General features: G+C 42.3%; 1 protein-coding gene across 2 annotated transcripts in view; it reads left to right on the top strand.

Annotated features, from left to right (window-relative positions):
* Positions 1-15262, top strand: part of EEF2K (eukaryotic elongation factor 2 kinase) — a 46105-nt gene that overhangs the window by 8966 nt on the left and 21877 nt on the right. The window contains exons 1-5 of one of the 2 annotated variants that reach the window (XM_054041142.1): positions 64-153; positions 582-906; positions 11118-11218; positions 12772-12832; positions 13842-13879. In XM_054041142.1, the coding sequence (XP_053897117.1) occupies positions 661-906; positions 11118-11218; positions 12772-12832; positions 13842-13879 (446 nt within the window). In that variant the 5' untranslated portion in view covers positions 64-153; positions 582-660. Of the gene's footprint in view, positions 1-63; positions 154-581; positions 907-11117; positions 11219-12771; positions 12833-13841; positions 13880-15262 lie in introns of those variants that run through there. The other variant, XM_054041141.1, reaches the window with a different exon arrangement.

The raw sequence follows: 15262 nt of genomic DNA on the forward strand, positions 1-15262 counted from the left end.
TTTCGTAGCCCCTTTCCCTGGAGTCTGTTAATCCTATTCTTTGTTTTCATTTGTAAGTGATCCCCTGATGGAAAAGCTGCTTTTGGAAAACAGAGGGCCTGATCCTGCAGTCCTTGGATTGGGCAAAATACACAGAGTTATGGGGAAGTCAATGTGAGTTTTGCCTGAGTAAAAACTGTAGTATCGGGCCCAAAGTTTTTAAACAAGTAAGAGTAGATATGTTCAAAGAGGGAAGTTGATAAATGGAGCCTGGAATGCTACTAAAGGTAAACTAGAGTAATCCAATGTTGCAGTCCCTAAGATTTTATATTAAATTCCTATTCTATTCTGAACCAATTTTTCTCTATCCTGTGACAATTTTAAACTTGTGTATCTAAATTGGGAGCCCAAATCCTGCATTTGGGTGTTGAGAGGCATACTTAGGTGCCCGGATACCCGTTTTACACACCCATGTACAGATTATTGACTAATTTTTGCTAATGCTGGTCAGTATAAATTTTGGCTTCATGCTTTTTTTTTTTTTTTTTTTTTTAAGAACAGGACCTTTGATTTTCTTTAATTTCATTCTTTTTCTCTCCCAGGTTCTTCCTTCATTTCAAATGTGTATTGTAATACTGGCTGCTTTAATCATTGCACGAATTAAACCAACCTCCCACAAACATGGCGGACGAGGACCTTATCTTTTGTATGGAAGGTATTGATAATACCAGGTCAACTAAAGCAGTCTCTGGAAATTATCCTGATGCTGATAGTGAGGATGAGGATAGTTATTACATCTGCCCGATAACAGATGACCCAGTATCTAACAAGGTTGCAAACAACAAAGTCGCCAACTATTACAGCAACTTAGCAAAAGATGAACATTACAGATCTAGCTCTTCTCCTAGAAACTCATTCAGTTTTAAGGTAAGCATTGAGCTCAAGCCTAAATGGGCTTCTAATCTCATTTATCTCTCTAGCTGCTTAATTTCTTGTAAATTTCCATGAAAATTACAGCTTTTATTTTTCCAGACTTGTAGTTAAATCTATTAGACCAATAACCTGATCCTGCCATTGATTCCCTTACACAACTCCACTTGAATTCAGTGGGAACTCCATACATGGAACTCTAGCAGGCTCGAGTCTAAGACTGCACAGCTGTTGTAGTTCAGTTGCTTTAAAAAACCCAAATAAATGGATTTTCAGTTTTAAAAGATGATGATTGTTGTAACTCTAATGCAATATTATTGTCAAAATTTGGGCTATGAGAGTAGACGTTCTTTCATGAATGATATCAAGCAAAGCAATGTGCCTGAATTGAGTATCTTTAATTGAACAAAACCAGTCATAATTTTTGAGACAACAAAAATGAACATCATTTACAGGTTGGGTTGAGATGTGTTTCTTGTGGTGGGCTCTTTACATTTTGATAACAGCTCTGATGTTAAATTTCACAGTAAATTCTACCACCAGCCCCAGACAGTGTGCTCTAGTGGTATCCAACCATTTCAGCCTGAGGGCCAAACATATTACATTGCCCCAAGGTCAAAGTGAGTGCATATTGTGGGGCAGATCTTCTGCCCCATTCTGCTCCCTTTGCACCAATCAGACAATGCAAAGGGAACAAAACCCACCTGTAAGTCTCCTACTGGAGACCCCTCTAATCTGGAGGATCCCTAGCATATGTAGAGTCTGCATAGCTGCCCTCCTGATTGCCCTTGGGATGTGAGGGGAAGTGTCACAGTTTAGAGCAGGGGTCGGCAACCTACGGCACGCGTGCCAAAGGTGGCACGTGAGCCGATTTTTGATGGCACGCGGGGTGGGCTGAACCGCTCAGTCCGCCGCCACTCTGGGGTTCCCGCTGCTGGCCCCTTGCCAACTGGAGTCCCGCCGCCGGTCCTTCTCAGCACCTGCTGCTGGCCTGGGGGAAGGAACCCCAGGCTGGCAGCGGGCTGAGAGCCCAGCTGGCAGGAACCGGTGGCTGAAACCCCAGACGGGGGCTGGCGGAGATGCTCAGCCCATCCCTGAAATCCCAGAGCTGGGCGGGCTGACCTGCTCAGGCCGCTGCCACTCTGGGGTTCCGGCTGCTGGCCCCTTGCCAGCCAGGGTCCCCGCTGCGGTCCCACTCACCTTGCTTCTGGTTGGAGTTCCAGCACAGGCCCCCTGCCAGACAGGGTGCAGGCCTCCGGCTCTGCTCAGCCCTACTAGCCGCCAGCTCCACTCACCTCAGCTGCCGATCTGGGGTTCCAGCCATTGACCTCCTGCCAGCCAGTTATCAACTTATAACTCAGAAGCCTGTGTGCAGCTTAAAGTATCTAAATATGTGCCACCAGACATTGGAAAACTCAGCAAGGAAAAGCAAGGGCAAGGATCACACTAAACTAGTAAGATCAGCATTTTAATTTAATTTTAAATAAAGCTTCTGAAACATTTTGAAAACCTTGTTTACTTTACATATAACAATAGTTTGGTTATATATTATAGACTTAGAGAGAGACCTTCTAAAACAGTGCTACTCAAAGTGGTGGTCCGCGGACCGGTGCCGGGCCATGAGCCATCGGCTGCTGGTCCGCGGTGAGTTTCCAGGAATGTAAGTTCCAGAAGGGTCATGCTTGGCAAAAAAAAAAAAGAGAGAGAGAAAAATAACTTTTTAAATAGTGCGAGCTGAGCGGGGCCAGCCGCTGGTATCCCACTGGCAGCGGGCTGAGCCGCTCAGCCCGCTGCTGGTCTGGGGTTCCGTCTGCCGGCTCCTGCCAGCCGGGGTCTCGGCCTCCTGCCGGCCTGGGTGATCAGAACCGCAGGCCAGCAGCAGGCTCAGTGGCAGCCGGGACCGGCAGCCTGCCATTAAAAAAAAATCGGCTCGCGTACCACCTTATGGTACCAGTCCCTGGCAAATATGATACTGGTCCCTGGCACATTGGAAAAAAAACTGCCGGTCCGCCACATCAGATAGTTTGAGAAGCACTGTTCTAAAAAACATGAAAATGTATTACCGGCACACGAAGCCTTAAATTAGAGTGTATACATGAAGACTTGGGACACCACTGCTGAAAGGTTGCCGACCCCTGGTTTAGAGCCTCGAAAACCACAACTATCCTCAAGTTATAGACCCTCCTAATATACTCGATTTAACTGAGGACTCTGCTAAATTGGGACATTTGTTAGACTGTCTAGACCAGCATTTAAATGTGTATTGTTCACAAGTGTTAGCAAACACCTTCTAAGACCTTGGGTTCACTAGGAAAAAGGGTGTATTTTTAACACACAATAGCTAACAGGTGAGTAGCAGGGTGGCTTGTCCCTACATGGTAGAGGCCTGAAGCCAGTCTACCCTAATTGCCAAGGAGGCATACCTGAGCTGGGATTAGCTGATTCCCCTATAAAGAGGAAGGAAGCTGGGAGGAGGGGAAAATGTTCAGGGAGACGACACTGGAATACAGAGGCTACTGGGGGCAAGTATGCTACAAGAGCGGACCCTGGGACTGGAGAATGAGACTACAGACAAGTGAGATTACAGGCAGGAAAGGCCTGAGAGTGACCAATAAGAGGGTAGACAAATGGACTTGAGAAGACTTTTTATTTCGAACTGTTTTGTCAACAAAACCAGACCCCCAAGGAGAGGCGGTACTGGACAGAAAGCCTGGATGTGGAGTCTATTCGAGAAACCCCTTGAAAGGGGAACAGAAGCAAGGTTCCTACTGATTGACCTTGGGCCATGAAAGGGTGCTTGAGAGGCTGGCACCCAATGACAACGTGTTAAAATCCTAGGTCTGGTCCCCACTAACCCCCCACTTCGGACTAAGGTACGCAAATTCAGCTACGTTAATAACGTAGCTGAATTCGAAGTACCTTAGTCCGAACTTACCGCGGGTCCAGACGCGGCAGGGAGGCTCCCCCGTCGATGCTGTGTACTCCTCTCGCCGAGCTGGAGTACCGGCGTCGACGGCGAGCACTTCCGGGATCGATTTATCGCATCTAAACCAGACGCGATAAATCGATCCCAGAACATCGATTGCCTGCCGCCGGACCCTCCGGTAAGTGAAGACGTACCCTTAGTGTAGATGTTTTTAACATGTTAGCTATTTGACATAATCCCTCAGCTCACCAACACGGTTAACCTCAACCAGCTACAACTGCCTTGTCTACACTAGTATTTTAACATGTGTTAATGTTAAAAATATACTTTTTTTCTAGCGAAGACAAGACCTAAAAGTCTAGTGTGGACAATGCAGCTTAGAATTTAAAGTGTGTTAAACTGGTTGAGTTGAAGCCTAGGAGCGAGCAGAGGTTAAACACTGCCTTGTCTACGGTAGATTTTTAGAACATACAATCATAGAAATCTAGGGCTGAAAGGGACCTTAAGAGTCCATTACATCCAGCCCCCTTTGCTGAGACAGGACCAACTAAACCTAGACCATCCCTGACAGGTGGCCTGTTCTTAAAAACCTCCAATGATGGGGATTCCACAACCTCCTTTGGAAGCCTATTCCAGAGCTTAATTACACTTATAGTTAGAATGTTTTTCCTATATCTAATCTAAATTTTCCTTGCTGCAGGTTAAGCCCACTACTTCTTTCCCTTCCTTCAGTGGACATGGAGAACAATTGAGAACTGTCCTCTGTATAACAACCCTTAACATAATTAAAGATTTGTCAGATCTCCCCCTCAGTTTTCTTTTCTCAAGACTGAACTTGCCCAGTTTAAAAAAAACTTTCCTCCTAGTTCAGGTTTTCTAAACATTTTATCATTTTTGTTGCTCTCCTTTGGATTATCTCTAGTTTATCGACAACTTTCCTAAAGTGTGGTGCCTAGAATAGGAGAGAGTACTCCAGCTGAGGCCTCACAAGTACCAAATAGAGAGGGACAATCCCCTCCTATGTCTTGCATACAATACTCCTGTTAATAAACCCCAGAATGTTATTAGCCCTTTTTTGCAACTGCATCACATTAATTCCTGTTGAAATTTGTGATCCACCATGACTGTACAACCACCTAGCCAGTTATTCCCCATTTTGTAATTGTGCATTTCATTTTTCTTTCCTGGGGGTGGTACTTGCCTTTAATGATTTTCATCTTATCTTGTTGTTTTCAGTTCATTTTTCCAATTTGTCAAGATCATTTTGAATTCTGATTCTGTCCTCCAAAGTGATTGCAACCCCTCCCAGCTTAGTGTCATTCAGAAATTTTATAAGCATACTCTCCTCTACATTATTCAAATCATTAATGAAAATATTGAATAGCACCTGACTCAGGACCTTATTAGACATGCCCTTCCAGTTTGACAGCAAACCATTGATAACTGCTCTTTGAATATGGTCTTTCAACCACTTGTGTGCTCACTTTATAATAATTTAATCCAGACCACATTTCCCTCATTTTCTCATGTAAATGTCATGTGTAACTGTCAAACACCTTAATAAAATCAAGATAGATCACATCTACTGCTTCCCCCCTTCCACTTGTTAGTTAGCACATGTCCGTTAACATATCCTAACCACACACCTTTAAATCGTAGTTTAGACAAAGCCTTCGGTACTCAGTTTAGCCCAGTGGTAGCAAATTGCAATGACTAGTGCTTCAATGAGACAGAATTAGCATAAAATCCATGTAGTGAGGGACCCATTTGTTCAGTGCCAAGTGGTTAAGTGGTGTTTAACCAGGTATTTAATAGGTGAGAGACTTTTAGTTCATATCTGTCAATGAAGAAGTTGCCAAGTGAAGATGAAATGAAATGAGTATAAACTTTATTCAGCACATTTTATAAGTCTCTTCACACTATTTTTAATGGCCTCTTCATCCGGATATTAGGCTGGTGTCCAGTTTAAAAGATTCTACTTGTATTACAGATGGGCTCAGGAATCAGTGTTCAGGTCCACATCCAGAGTAAAATTTGTATGGGATTAGGGCTTGGGTTTTAGGTTTGACAGTGCTGAAATCTCACAGTCTGTTTATGAAAGGTTTCAATCCAAAATGGCAGAAATCGTGCCAGATCAGCTATTATTTTATGCTTCTCACCCCCTGAGGCTGAAATCTTGTGAAATGGCAATTTTTGTAAGAGTTTGGCCTCATCTGAAAAAGAAACTGGATCTGACCTGAAACTAAAACCAGAAGAACCGGTTCAGATTCAGATTGAATGCCCTGATCCCCAAAAATTGAAGGGGGTTGAATTTGAGTTTCTACTTTTACCGATCTTCACTGTATGTATTAAGCATTAAACACCGTATGCAGTAATACAAAATATTCTCTACAGGTAAGGAAGTCAGCTGAAGTTGCTATAGGAACCATAACTTTGAACTTCCTGATTTTTATGCATTTAAAATGCTAGCTGTAATTTTGCATTAATATATTTTTTACATGTGATAAATCACTGGGTGGTGAAAACAGGGCCGTTCAACAAAGCATGTTTTTTTTTTTATTATTTTGCAATAATATTGTCCTTGGGATTTGAAGATAGTTTAATAAACTTGTGGTCAAATAGATATTTACTAAACTATAAGTGATCCTGAGCATGAAAATGTGAAATATATGGGTTAGCTAGTACAAAGAAAGGAAAAAACTGCTTCTTACATTTAGTTGATAGGCTAGCTAGGTATGCAGAGTTGTCCTTCCCAACCTGCTCTAAAACAAATTCCACACACTGTATGGAGTCAAAAACTGACCCGCTTTCTGGGTGCTTAGCTTTATTAGCAAAGTAATTAACAATAATGATGATAATATCAAATTCAGCTCCCCGGGCTTGGTTCCCCCTAGATTCCTACCCCAAAACTGCTCACCGTACACCCTCATGCTCTTTCAATCGAGCCACTCCCAAATCCTGTATAGTTACATGGGCTAACAAGTCATCTGTCTCCAGGAATAAGCAGAAACCACTAGCAGATTCAACATGCCAGCAGATTCAACATTTGCTAATAGTGCGAGGTGTTTCAGGCAAAAGATTATATGTAAAATTCCATTCTGAGGATTTAATCTTGCAAGGAGCTGAATGCCTCCATTGAAGTTCTTACAAGGTGAGGTCACTTAGCACCTCACAAGAGTTACCTACCATCTTCCAGGATCAGGTTCTGAATCTTTAAATCTAGCCTATAAAACAATTGGTTTAGTAACAGAAAATAGCAATATTAGTGGGCTGCATAGATCAAATATTGAAGGTCAAACTGAGTAGGCATTGTAGAATTCTTGGTGCAAATTGTTTTTCAATGGACATTGTTTTGTGACTTTTAAAATTTGCAGTCAGCAACGAACAAAAAAAGTATGCTCTGGCCTTGTGTAACTAGTAGAGCTCTGGATATCGACAGATTTCTGCAGACGATGTTTGTGGATCTGATCCAGATACAAATTTTGTATTTGTGCAGAGCTCTAATAATTAGCTAACAGGGTCTGTATGTACAAATATGCTATGCCTCTGAACATGGTAGACATGTTGACTTTCCCACCACAGTTGATTAACTGTAATGTATTTGACATTCTAATACTGTAGAAATTTTTGCAAGCTATTATCTATTTTAATTCTAGATAGATATCAGTTACTACAAAAATGGCAATAGAATCATGTGCCATTTAGTGATTGAAGAGGGTGAGGGAATTTTAATGCAGCTGTTGTCTCCATGTATATACAATATGTCGAGCCAAATTCTGTTATGATTTTGAGTTTGGTCCTGCAAAGCAACATTAACTCCCATTGGACCTGATTCTGTTTCCACCAAAGTCAGTGGCAGATTCTCATTGACTTAAAATTAATGCAGTTCTTCTCAGGATCAGACCCCTCAATCTTTCTACCAAATAATGTCTCCAGTGCTTTAACCTGTACTTACATATGCACTTCCATTGACTTGAACAGATTTGTGCACAGATACTCTAAAGTTTTATTTTACTCTGAAATGCACATTTTGAAAAACAGCTTATGGGTATGTCTACATTGCAGTTGAAAACCCGTGACTAGCTCATGCCAGCTGATTCGGACTCTGGAGTTTGGGCTAAGGAGCTGTTTAATTGTGGTGTAGACGGTTCAGCTCAGGCTGGAGCCTGGGCTCTAGGACCCTGCAAGGTGGGAGGGTCACAGAGATGGGCTCCAGCCTGAGCCAGAATGTTTACATCACAATTAAACAGCCCATTAGCCTGAGCCCTGCGTCAGCTGGCACAAGCCAGCTGTGGGTGTCTAATTGCAGTGTAGATCTATCCTAAGTGGGAAAGGGACATTTTTCATTTAGCAAAAAAGGAAGCACTTAACTGATCATTTGTCTTGTTAGTCTCTAAGGTGCCACAAGTACTCCTGTTCTTCTTTTTGCGGATACAGACTAACATGGCTGCTACTCTGAATCCTATTTTAATGGTTCTTGTGTATTCTTTAGAATGACACACAGCAACAATCTAAGCATGGCTCTGTGGAGGACCATAGTCGAGTAGGTTAAAATGGAACCTTTCATAGTGGATGCTTTAAGACTTTTTTTAAAAAATGGTATTTTGATTCATTATTTTATTCTTTAGAAGAACTGATGCAGCTCCACCCATAGAAATCACTGAAGCAGAACATCACCTTGAAGAATTTTTTGTTATTTGTAATTTATCTTTTTGTTCACCATCATAAATAGGCATTTACTTTTAAAAATGTGTACATAGTTGTTTTTTTTCACATTATTTCCTGTTGTTAACAAGAACAAAGGGGATGTTAGAGTATTTTTATTTCATTTATATTTTCTAACTTGTCACCCTTGTGTAATCTAAAACAGAAGAAATGTGATGCTTGCATAATTGGTGTTCTTAATGCTGATTCTCTGTTTTGAAAACCAGAAGACAAGTGTAGGGCTCAAACCTATGAGGTGCTGAGCATCTTCAATGCCCATTAATTTCATTCAGTATCTTTCAGGGGCTCTTAGCACCTTCTAGGGTGAAATCCATAGACAGGGATATAAAGCCACTCTCCAAACACCACAAAAAGGCCAGTTTCCTTCATACACCCCATGACCACATGATTCCTTGGAAATTATCCGGTATATTTCAGTGGAGCATAAGGGCGTGTCCCTGTTTTTATTCAACCTGTTCCTATACATAGCTTACAAATGGAGCCTCCCATGTAGCTCATCAGATCATGAAGGAAGGCTGAAAGAACTGGGTTTGTTTAGTTTGGAAAAGAGAAGACTGAGAGGGGACATGATAGCAGTTTTCAGGTATATAAAAGGGTGTCATAAGGAGGAGGGAGAGAACTTGTTCACCTTAGCCTCTAAGGATAGAACCAGAAACAATGGGTTTAAACTGCAGCAAGGGAGGTCTAGATTGGACATTAGGAAAAAGTTCCTAACTGTCAGGGTGGTTAAACACTGGAACAAATTGCCTAGGGAGGTTGTGGAATCTCCGTCTCTGGAGATATTTAAGAGTAGGTTAGATAAATGTCTATTAGGGATGGTCTAGGCAGTATTTGGTCCTGCCATGCGGGCAGGGGACTGGACTCGATGACCTCTCGAGGTCCCTTCCAGTCCTAGAATCTATGAATCTATGAATCATGTGACATCAAGCAGCCCACATTGTCATGTGACAAACAGGGACTATTTTCTAACTGATTTCATTTAATGTATTTTATGTATGGCTGGGTTTTATGGGTGGAGAAAGTGGGGTTTTTTATTTGCTTTTAGAATATGCTGCTTTGCCAATGGAATAGAATGGACCTACTTGTTGAAAATGTAAATTATTTTATAAAGGTCCCTACTATTATACAATATAAAGGTTTGCAAAGTAATTTCAGTGCTGATAGATATTTGTATTGTAATTGTTTAGCTTTTGTTGATAATTAATTTCTAAAAAAAATTAAAACTATTTTTAAATATTGCAAATTCAGTCACAGAAATGATAAACAGTGCTCCAGAAATCAGTATTTTCTGCCACAGATTCAGATAGGAGCTGGCACAAAGTACCCAGGCTGTCAAGGGTGCTGAGTGACTCTGACAAGGTGCTGAGCACTCTCTACTCATTCACATGAGTAGTGATTGAAGGTACTTGGCATCTTGCAGAATGCATTTAACACTGTGGAGGATTGGACTTCCGGGGCTCTGGGCATAGTGTAATGTGAAAATAGGGGGACAGGATAAGTGTTAAGAGAAAAGCATTTAGAGTGGCTTGTGGAAACAACTATTGAATTTTCAACATATGCATTTTCAGAGTTACTGTGACTTGATGAAGACTGAAATAGCTACTTGTCTGGAACTATAATAATCATCCATTTTCCTTACATAACTACTTTCTTCTGCTTTTGCATCTTGTGGTGAGCTCAGTTTTGAGGCCTTGGTTTTTGCAAAGTTTTTTTTTCCTTGATATTATTGTGCAAAGCAGGCTTGTTCTTTACTTGCACTGATAGGACATGTTACTTCCAATTAAAATGTAATTCTCTTTAAGTAAATTTCTCTAACATTAACATTGGCTACTAAATGTGATTGTAGATAGCTGTTCTAAACACTGAAGATTATAAAATTACTGCATTTTATGCAAGTTATGCTCAGTTCATACCTGTATGTATTAGACCAAATTCTCACTTGGATTTACTGTGGTATAAATCAAATCAGAATCTGGTGCTTTACATTTCTGTGCTTTTTATCATTGCACTTGAAACTGTAAAATGTTGAATGGTGTTTTGCACCCAACCAATATAAATTTGAGCAGTGGTCTCCAAGCAGTGGGGTGTGCCCTCCTAGAGGAACATTTGGGAGGCGTGGCCAGGCCACGGCCAGCCCCCATGGCGGGTGGGGAGGAAGCATCACGCAGCCCCACTCTGGCCCCAGCTCCACTCTGGCCCAGCTGCAGCTTGGGCCCCTACTATGGCCCCACTCCCAGCCACGGCTGGGGAGAGGGCACGGACAGGGTCCATTATGGGTAAGGGGGAGCATGGCAGAAAAAGTTTGGGGACCACTGAATTAGAGAAGGGGGAGGGGAATGAAATTAGAAAATATGGCTCTCATCCTTTAAAGCGATGTATGCAAGCTGGTCCGTGCACTCCCCCAGCTCATTGACTCTACATGAACACAGGAGTGTGCCTGCGTATTTTTCTTTACAACACTGAGGTCCAAAGGTACAGTAGATAATGTGATTATAAAGCTTGTAATCATTGGGTGGTTGTTCGATATAAATAACCTGCTAGTTTTTAACTTCTGTAGGAAGCCTGGAAACATGCCATTCAGAAAGCTAAACACATGCCTGATCCCTGGGCAGAATTTCATCTTGAGGACATTGAAACAGAATATGCCACACGTTATAGGTCTGTAGATGTTTCTACTTCTAATAGTGATGTTAAGCAGATTCCCGTGGGTTACATGTGTATATTTCAAAGGATTATGTTCATTTTTTTTTATACAGTCTGCGTAATTATCTAGGTAAATAAGTCCATGGCAAGAATGTATCTAAAATGAAACTAACTAGCATTTATAAAGATTGTACTCGATCAAAAAATAGTGAAACGTTTTAGAATCTCTCCCACTTTAGCCATGTCTAAAAGTCCCAGCATTGCAAGAAGCAGACTGGAAGTAAATGAGAAGGGTGTTGCTGATTGATTGATTTATAAATATTCCTTAGAATTAATCCAATAAGGAAAGAAACAAAATCATTATGGTATTTGAAGCTATAAACAGCTCTGCCTGCTTGTAACACTTCGTGCCTTTCCTGAAATAGCAGTTTCTTTATGTGGACGTGCAGCAGTGCTCCATGAGGCTGGAACATAAAAGGAACAGAATAGCACAGCGTAATGTATGTGTTGAAACCAGTCCTGGTCCCTGACCTGCATATGGTACTTTGGGCACATGCTTTGCCAAAGCATTTACACTGCACAGCCATGAAGCGTTTTGTATGTTTTGAAATTTGAGGCACTGACATTTATTTACTTCTTGTGCATTTTTAATAATGAAAGTGCTGAAATAGCCCAATAAAAAGAGCAGGGTCTGGTTTTGCTTCCCCTGAAAGCTGTGCTGTACAGGCTAGCTAGGGAAGTAACTTGTAGATAGAATGGCTGGGCTGGCATGGTTTTTGAGGGTGGAGGAGGGAATCTATCCAGGCTGGTCAGGAAAGGCAAGCTAGAAACAATCATGTGTTGCAGATACAACGGTCTTGATTCTTAGTTAGTCCATTCCTGTGCTTGGGACAGGAGGGGCAAAGCCACGTTTGTGCTCCCTATATTTTAGGGTTGTGCAGAGGCATGCCCAGCTCCTGGTGTAAGATTTATTAGCCTCAGGGCTACTCTAATTTATGCTTTGCTTCTCAAGGTCCCCTGTGGACCTTGGGAGGCAGAGAATAGCCATAATCCAGTGCACTCAGGTCATACCCCTGTTGTGCCACCAATCCACCCCTGTGCCCGGGCCTGAGAGCAGGGCTGGTGTAGAGATCTTAGGCCAGCTCTGCCCCAGCCAGGGAGGCCCCCTGTGAAGCAGATATTCTCGGAGGACCATTTCCACCCTCTATACCTGGCAAGAGCAGCCTGGTTAACATAACAGCAGATCAGGCCCATTTTGTAGTGTGGACAGGGTCTTAGTTTCAGCTGCAGAGTTTACATGGGCTCTGGAGTAGAGGGCTTTTTGTTGGCCGAGCCACAGGGTGGCCTCAGTGTGGCCCTCTGAGGAGGCCATTTGCTAGTTTTCTTTCCTAAGTTGTATATTGGCAGCCAGTAGATTTGGGGAGTGGAGAGGCTCAGAGTTCTGTAAGATAGAGCAGAGAGAAGAACTTTACATCAACTCCCCAGTCAGCTAGGATCAGCTGTGACACAGGGGAAAGTCTTTGGTTCCTTGTGCATTTTACTAAGAGGTGTGAATTCTAATTGTGCAGGTACAACGCAGTTACTGGGGAGTGGGTCGAAGATGAAGTTCTCATCAAAATGGCTTCACAAGTAAGAGCACATTTGTCTCTGTCTTTTCTATTAATATTAGTAGTAGTGGGGGGTATTTATTAGTTCCTTCTTAATATAGACTAAGCTAGGGGAAGGTGCCTAGCAGAGGTTTTTTAACAGGGGTTTCCAAGCCTCAGGATCATTCTCTTCATTTTATTCCTCTGCTTTTCCTTTAAGGGTCTGTGCACAGTACTCTTCCCTTCACTGGAGTAGAGCAGCATGTAGGGGCAGCTCTTCCCCAGCCCAGCAGCAGCCATGCAGTTGCCAACCAAAGACAAGTGACGTGAGGCAGACACTCCCATCCAGGAGTTCAGCATGCTGCCTCCTCAGCACTCCCCACTCCTGCTGGCATGGGGGTTTTGGGCAGAGCCCAGGACTCTAACCCATAGCCCACTGCCTGGCAGTCTGGCCAGCTTTGTCTTTTTGAGGCTTCCAAATAATTTCTGCTCTTAGGGAAAAAAACTGCCTGGGTTTTCTGCTGATGAGGGTAGGACCACCATCACCTACTGCTTAAAACAAGGAGTCACTTGAGAAGTTTGGGGAGCTGCTTGGTCCATGTTACTGCAGAAGTGCATGTATTTAGAGTGGTGTCAGTCTGCAGGTCACATTGGACACCCAGGGCTAAATTTGGGAATTTTGAAGTCAGCTGTTTTGGGCAGTCACAAAAAAGCTAACTCAAGCCTGGACGGATATTTTGAATCAGACCTTAAAGAGCAAAAACCTGTCTGTCCTGCATAGATATTAAAGATCCAAAAACTGTTAAACCCACTACTTTTCCTTAGAAGAGGGAGATTTTCTCCAGGCGCCTTTCCTCAAATTCCCCTTCCCCTCTACTTTGGGCCAATTGGTTACCACCTTCCATTTCAGAGAAGGATGCATTTCAAGCTGTGTTGTATGTGGGTAATTTGTGAGGTGCTTGGGTATCTTGCAGGAGGAAAGGGGCTGTGGAAATGTCAAATACTGTTAAAGATTAACTTTATGGCAATGACTGTCTTTGGATTTTTTTCAGCCCTTTGGCCGTGGAGCAATGCGGGAGTGCTTCAGAACGTAAGTGTCCACTTGCTTTTTCTTTTTGGCCTCCTTGTAGCATTTCCTGTAGTTGTGAGTGCAGCAGTTTTAATGTAATTGTTCTCTCTGACATGGGGGAAGGGAACCCTGGGGGTTCGCGAAATGTTACAGGGGGTTCTCAGGAAAAAATTCCCTGATGGCGGACAGAGCTGTCCCTAGGGACCCCAAGCAGCACTTTGCCAGCAGCCTGGAGCCCCTGCACTTCCAAGAGCTAACCAGATCAAAGCAAGCATATCTATCACACTGAGGAGATTTAAACTTCAAGACTCCTTATAAGAAATGGAAAGGGAGGTGGATATTTTTTGCTGTTTTTAAAATTAAATAGGCAGCTAGTATTGTTTTTAAAATTATTATCAAGAACAAATTTAAGCTTTGTTGTAACATGGGTTTTTGCGTGGACTGCTCAAGACCTGAATGCTTATGTAGGAGGAACTTTGAGTTGGCTTCTTAAATACCTTCATGCTGTTTCACATCTGATACTTCTTGATGAAACATAGGAGCCTTGTCTTATAACAGGCTTATTCAAAGTGATACGAGCTACAAAAGTGAGATCTTGGAAGAGAGTTGCCATTTTCATAATGTAATACAAATACAGTAATGATAAATAATAATAAATAGTGTGTAATAAGCATGACATAAAAACAAATTTTATATTTCCAAGATCACTACTTTTATTATTTATACTCTGGTGAAGGAGAAAATCCCTGGAAATATTCATTTTTAGGAGGGGGTTCGTGAGACTTGACATTTTAGTGAAAGGGGTTGACAGGTTGTTAAAGTTTGGGAACCACTGCTATAGAATAATCACCATGACTGTGTTCTAAGCAAGGTGGAACTGGAAGAAGAAGAAGAATCATTCTTCCCAGTAAGTGAAATTGCTGGATGGGGAGGGTTTCTCTTTGGTCAGCGAATGTTTGAGGATACAGCTATATGTACCAGCACCTTGCAGTAGATTAGTTTGCACTAGAAAAGAATCCCCTCCCTTTCCAGTCTCCGGATGCTAATGTCTCCTAGAAAGTACACATGTTGATGCTTCAAGCAGCTCCCCCTTCTCTCTGACTGCTGGATCCAGATGATTGGGATTTAACATCTGGTTTCATTTACGGGGAGAGAGAGAAGCTTCCAAATGGTAGCAGCTCAATGTACTGAATATCCAGGTAAACAGGACAAAGTAACTGTTAAACCCACTACTTGGGCCTGAGTGGATTTAGAAGCAGTGCAAACAGTTTCTGTTCATGCAAAACCAGATGCAGTGGAAGCTTTGGAAGCAACAAGTCTTAGTTTGTCCTGTTTGCTTTCAGCTCTTGTTTGTAAATGACCAAATTCCTCTGTGTCCCTGGCCTAAGATACTGTAAATATAAA

Source organism: Malaclemys terrapin, chromosome 10 (genome assembly GCF_027887155.1).
Source record: "Malaclemys terrapin pileata isolate rMalTer1 chromosome 10, rMalTer1.hap1, whole genome shotgun sequence".
In the NCBI taxonomy this organism is placed as follows: Eukaryota; Metazoa; Chordata; order Testudines; family Emydidae; genus Malaclemys; species Malaclemys terrapin.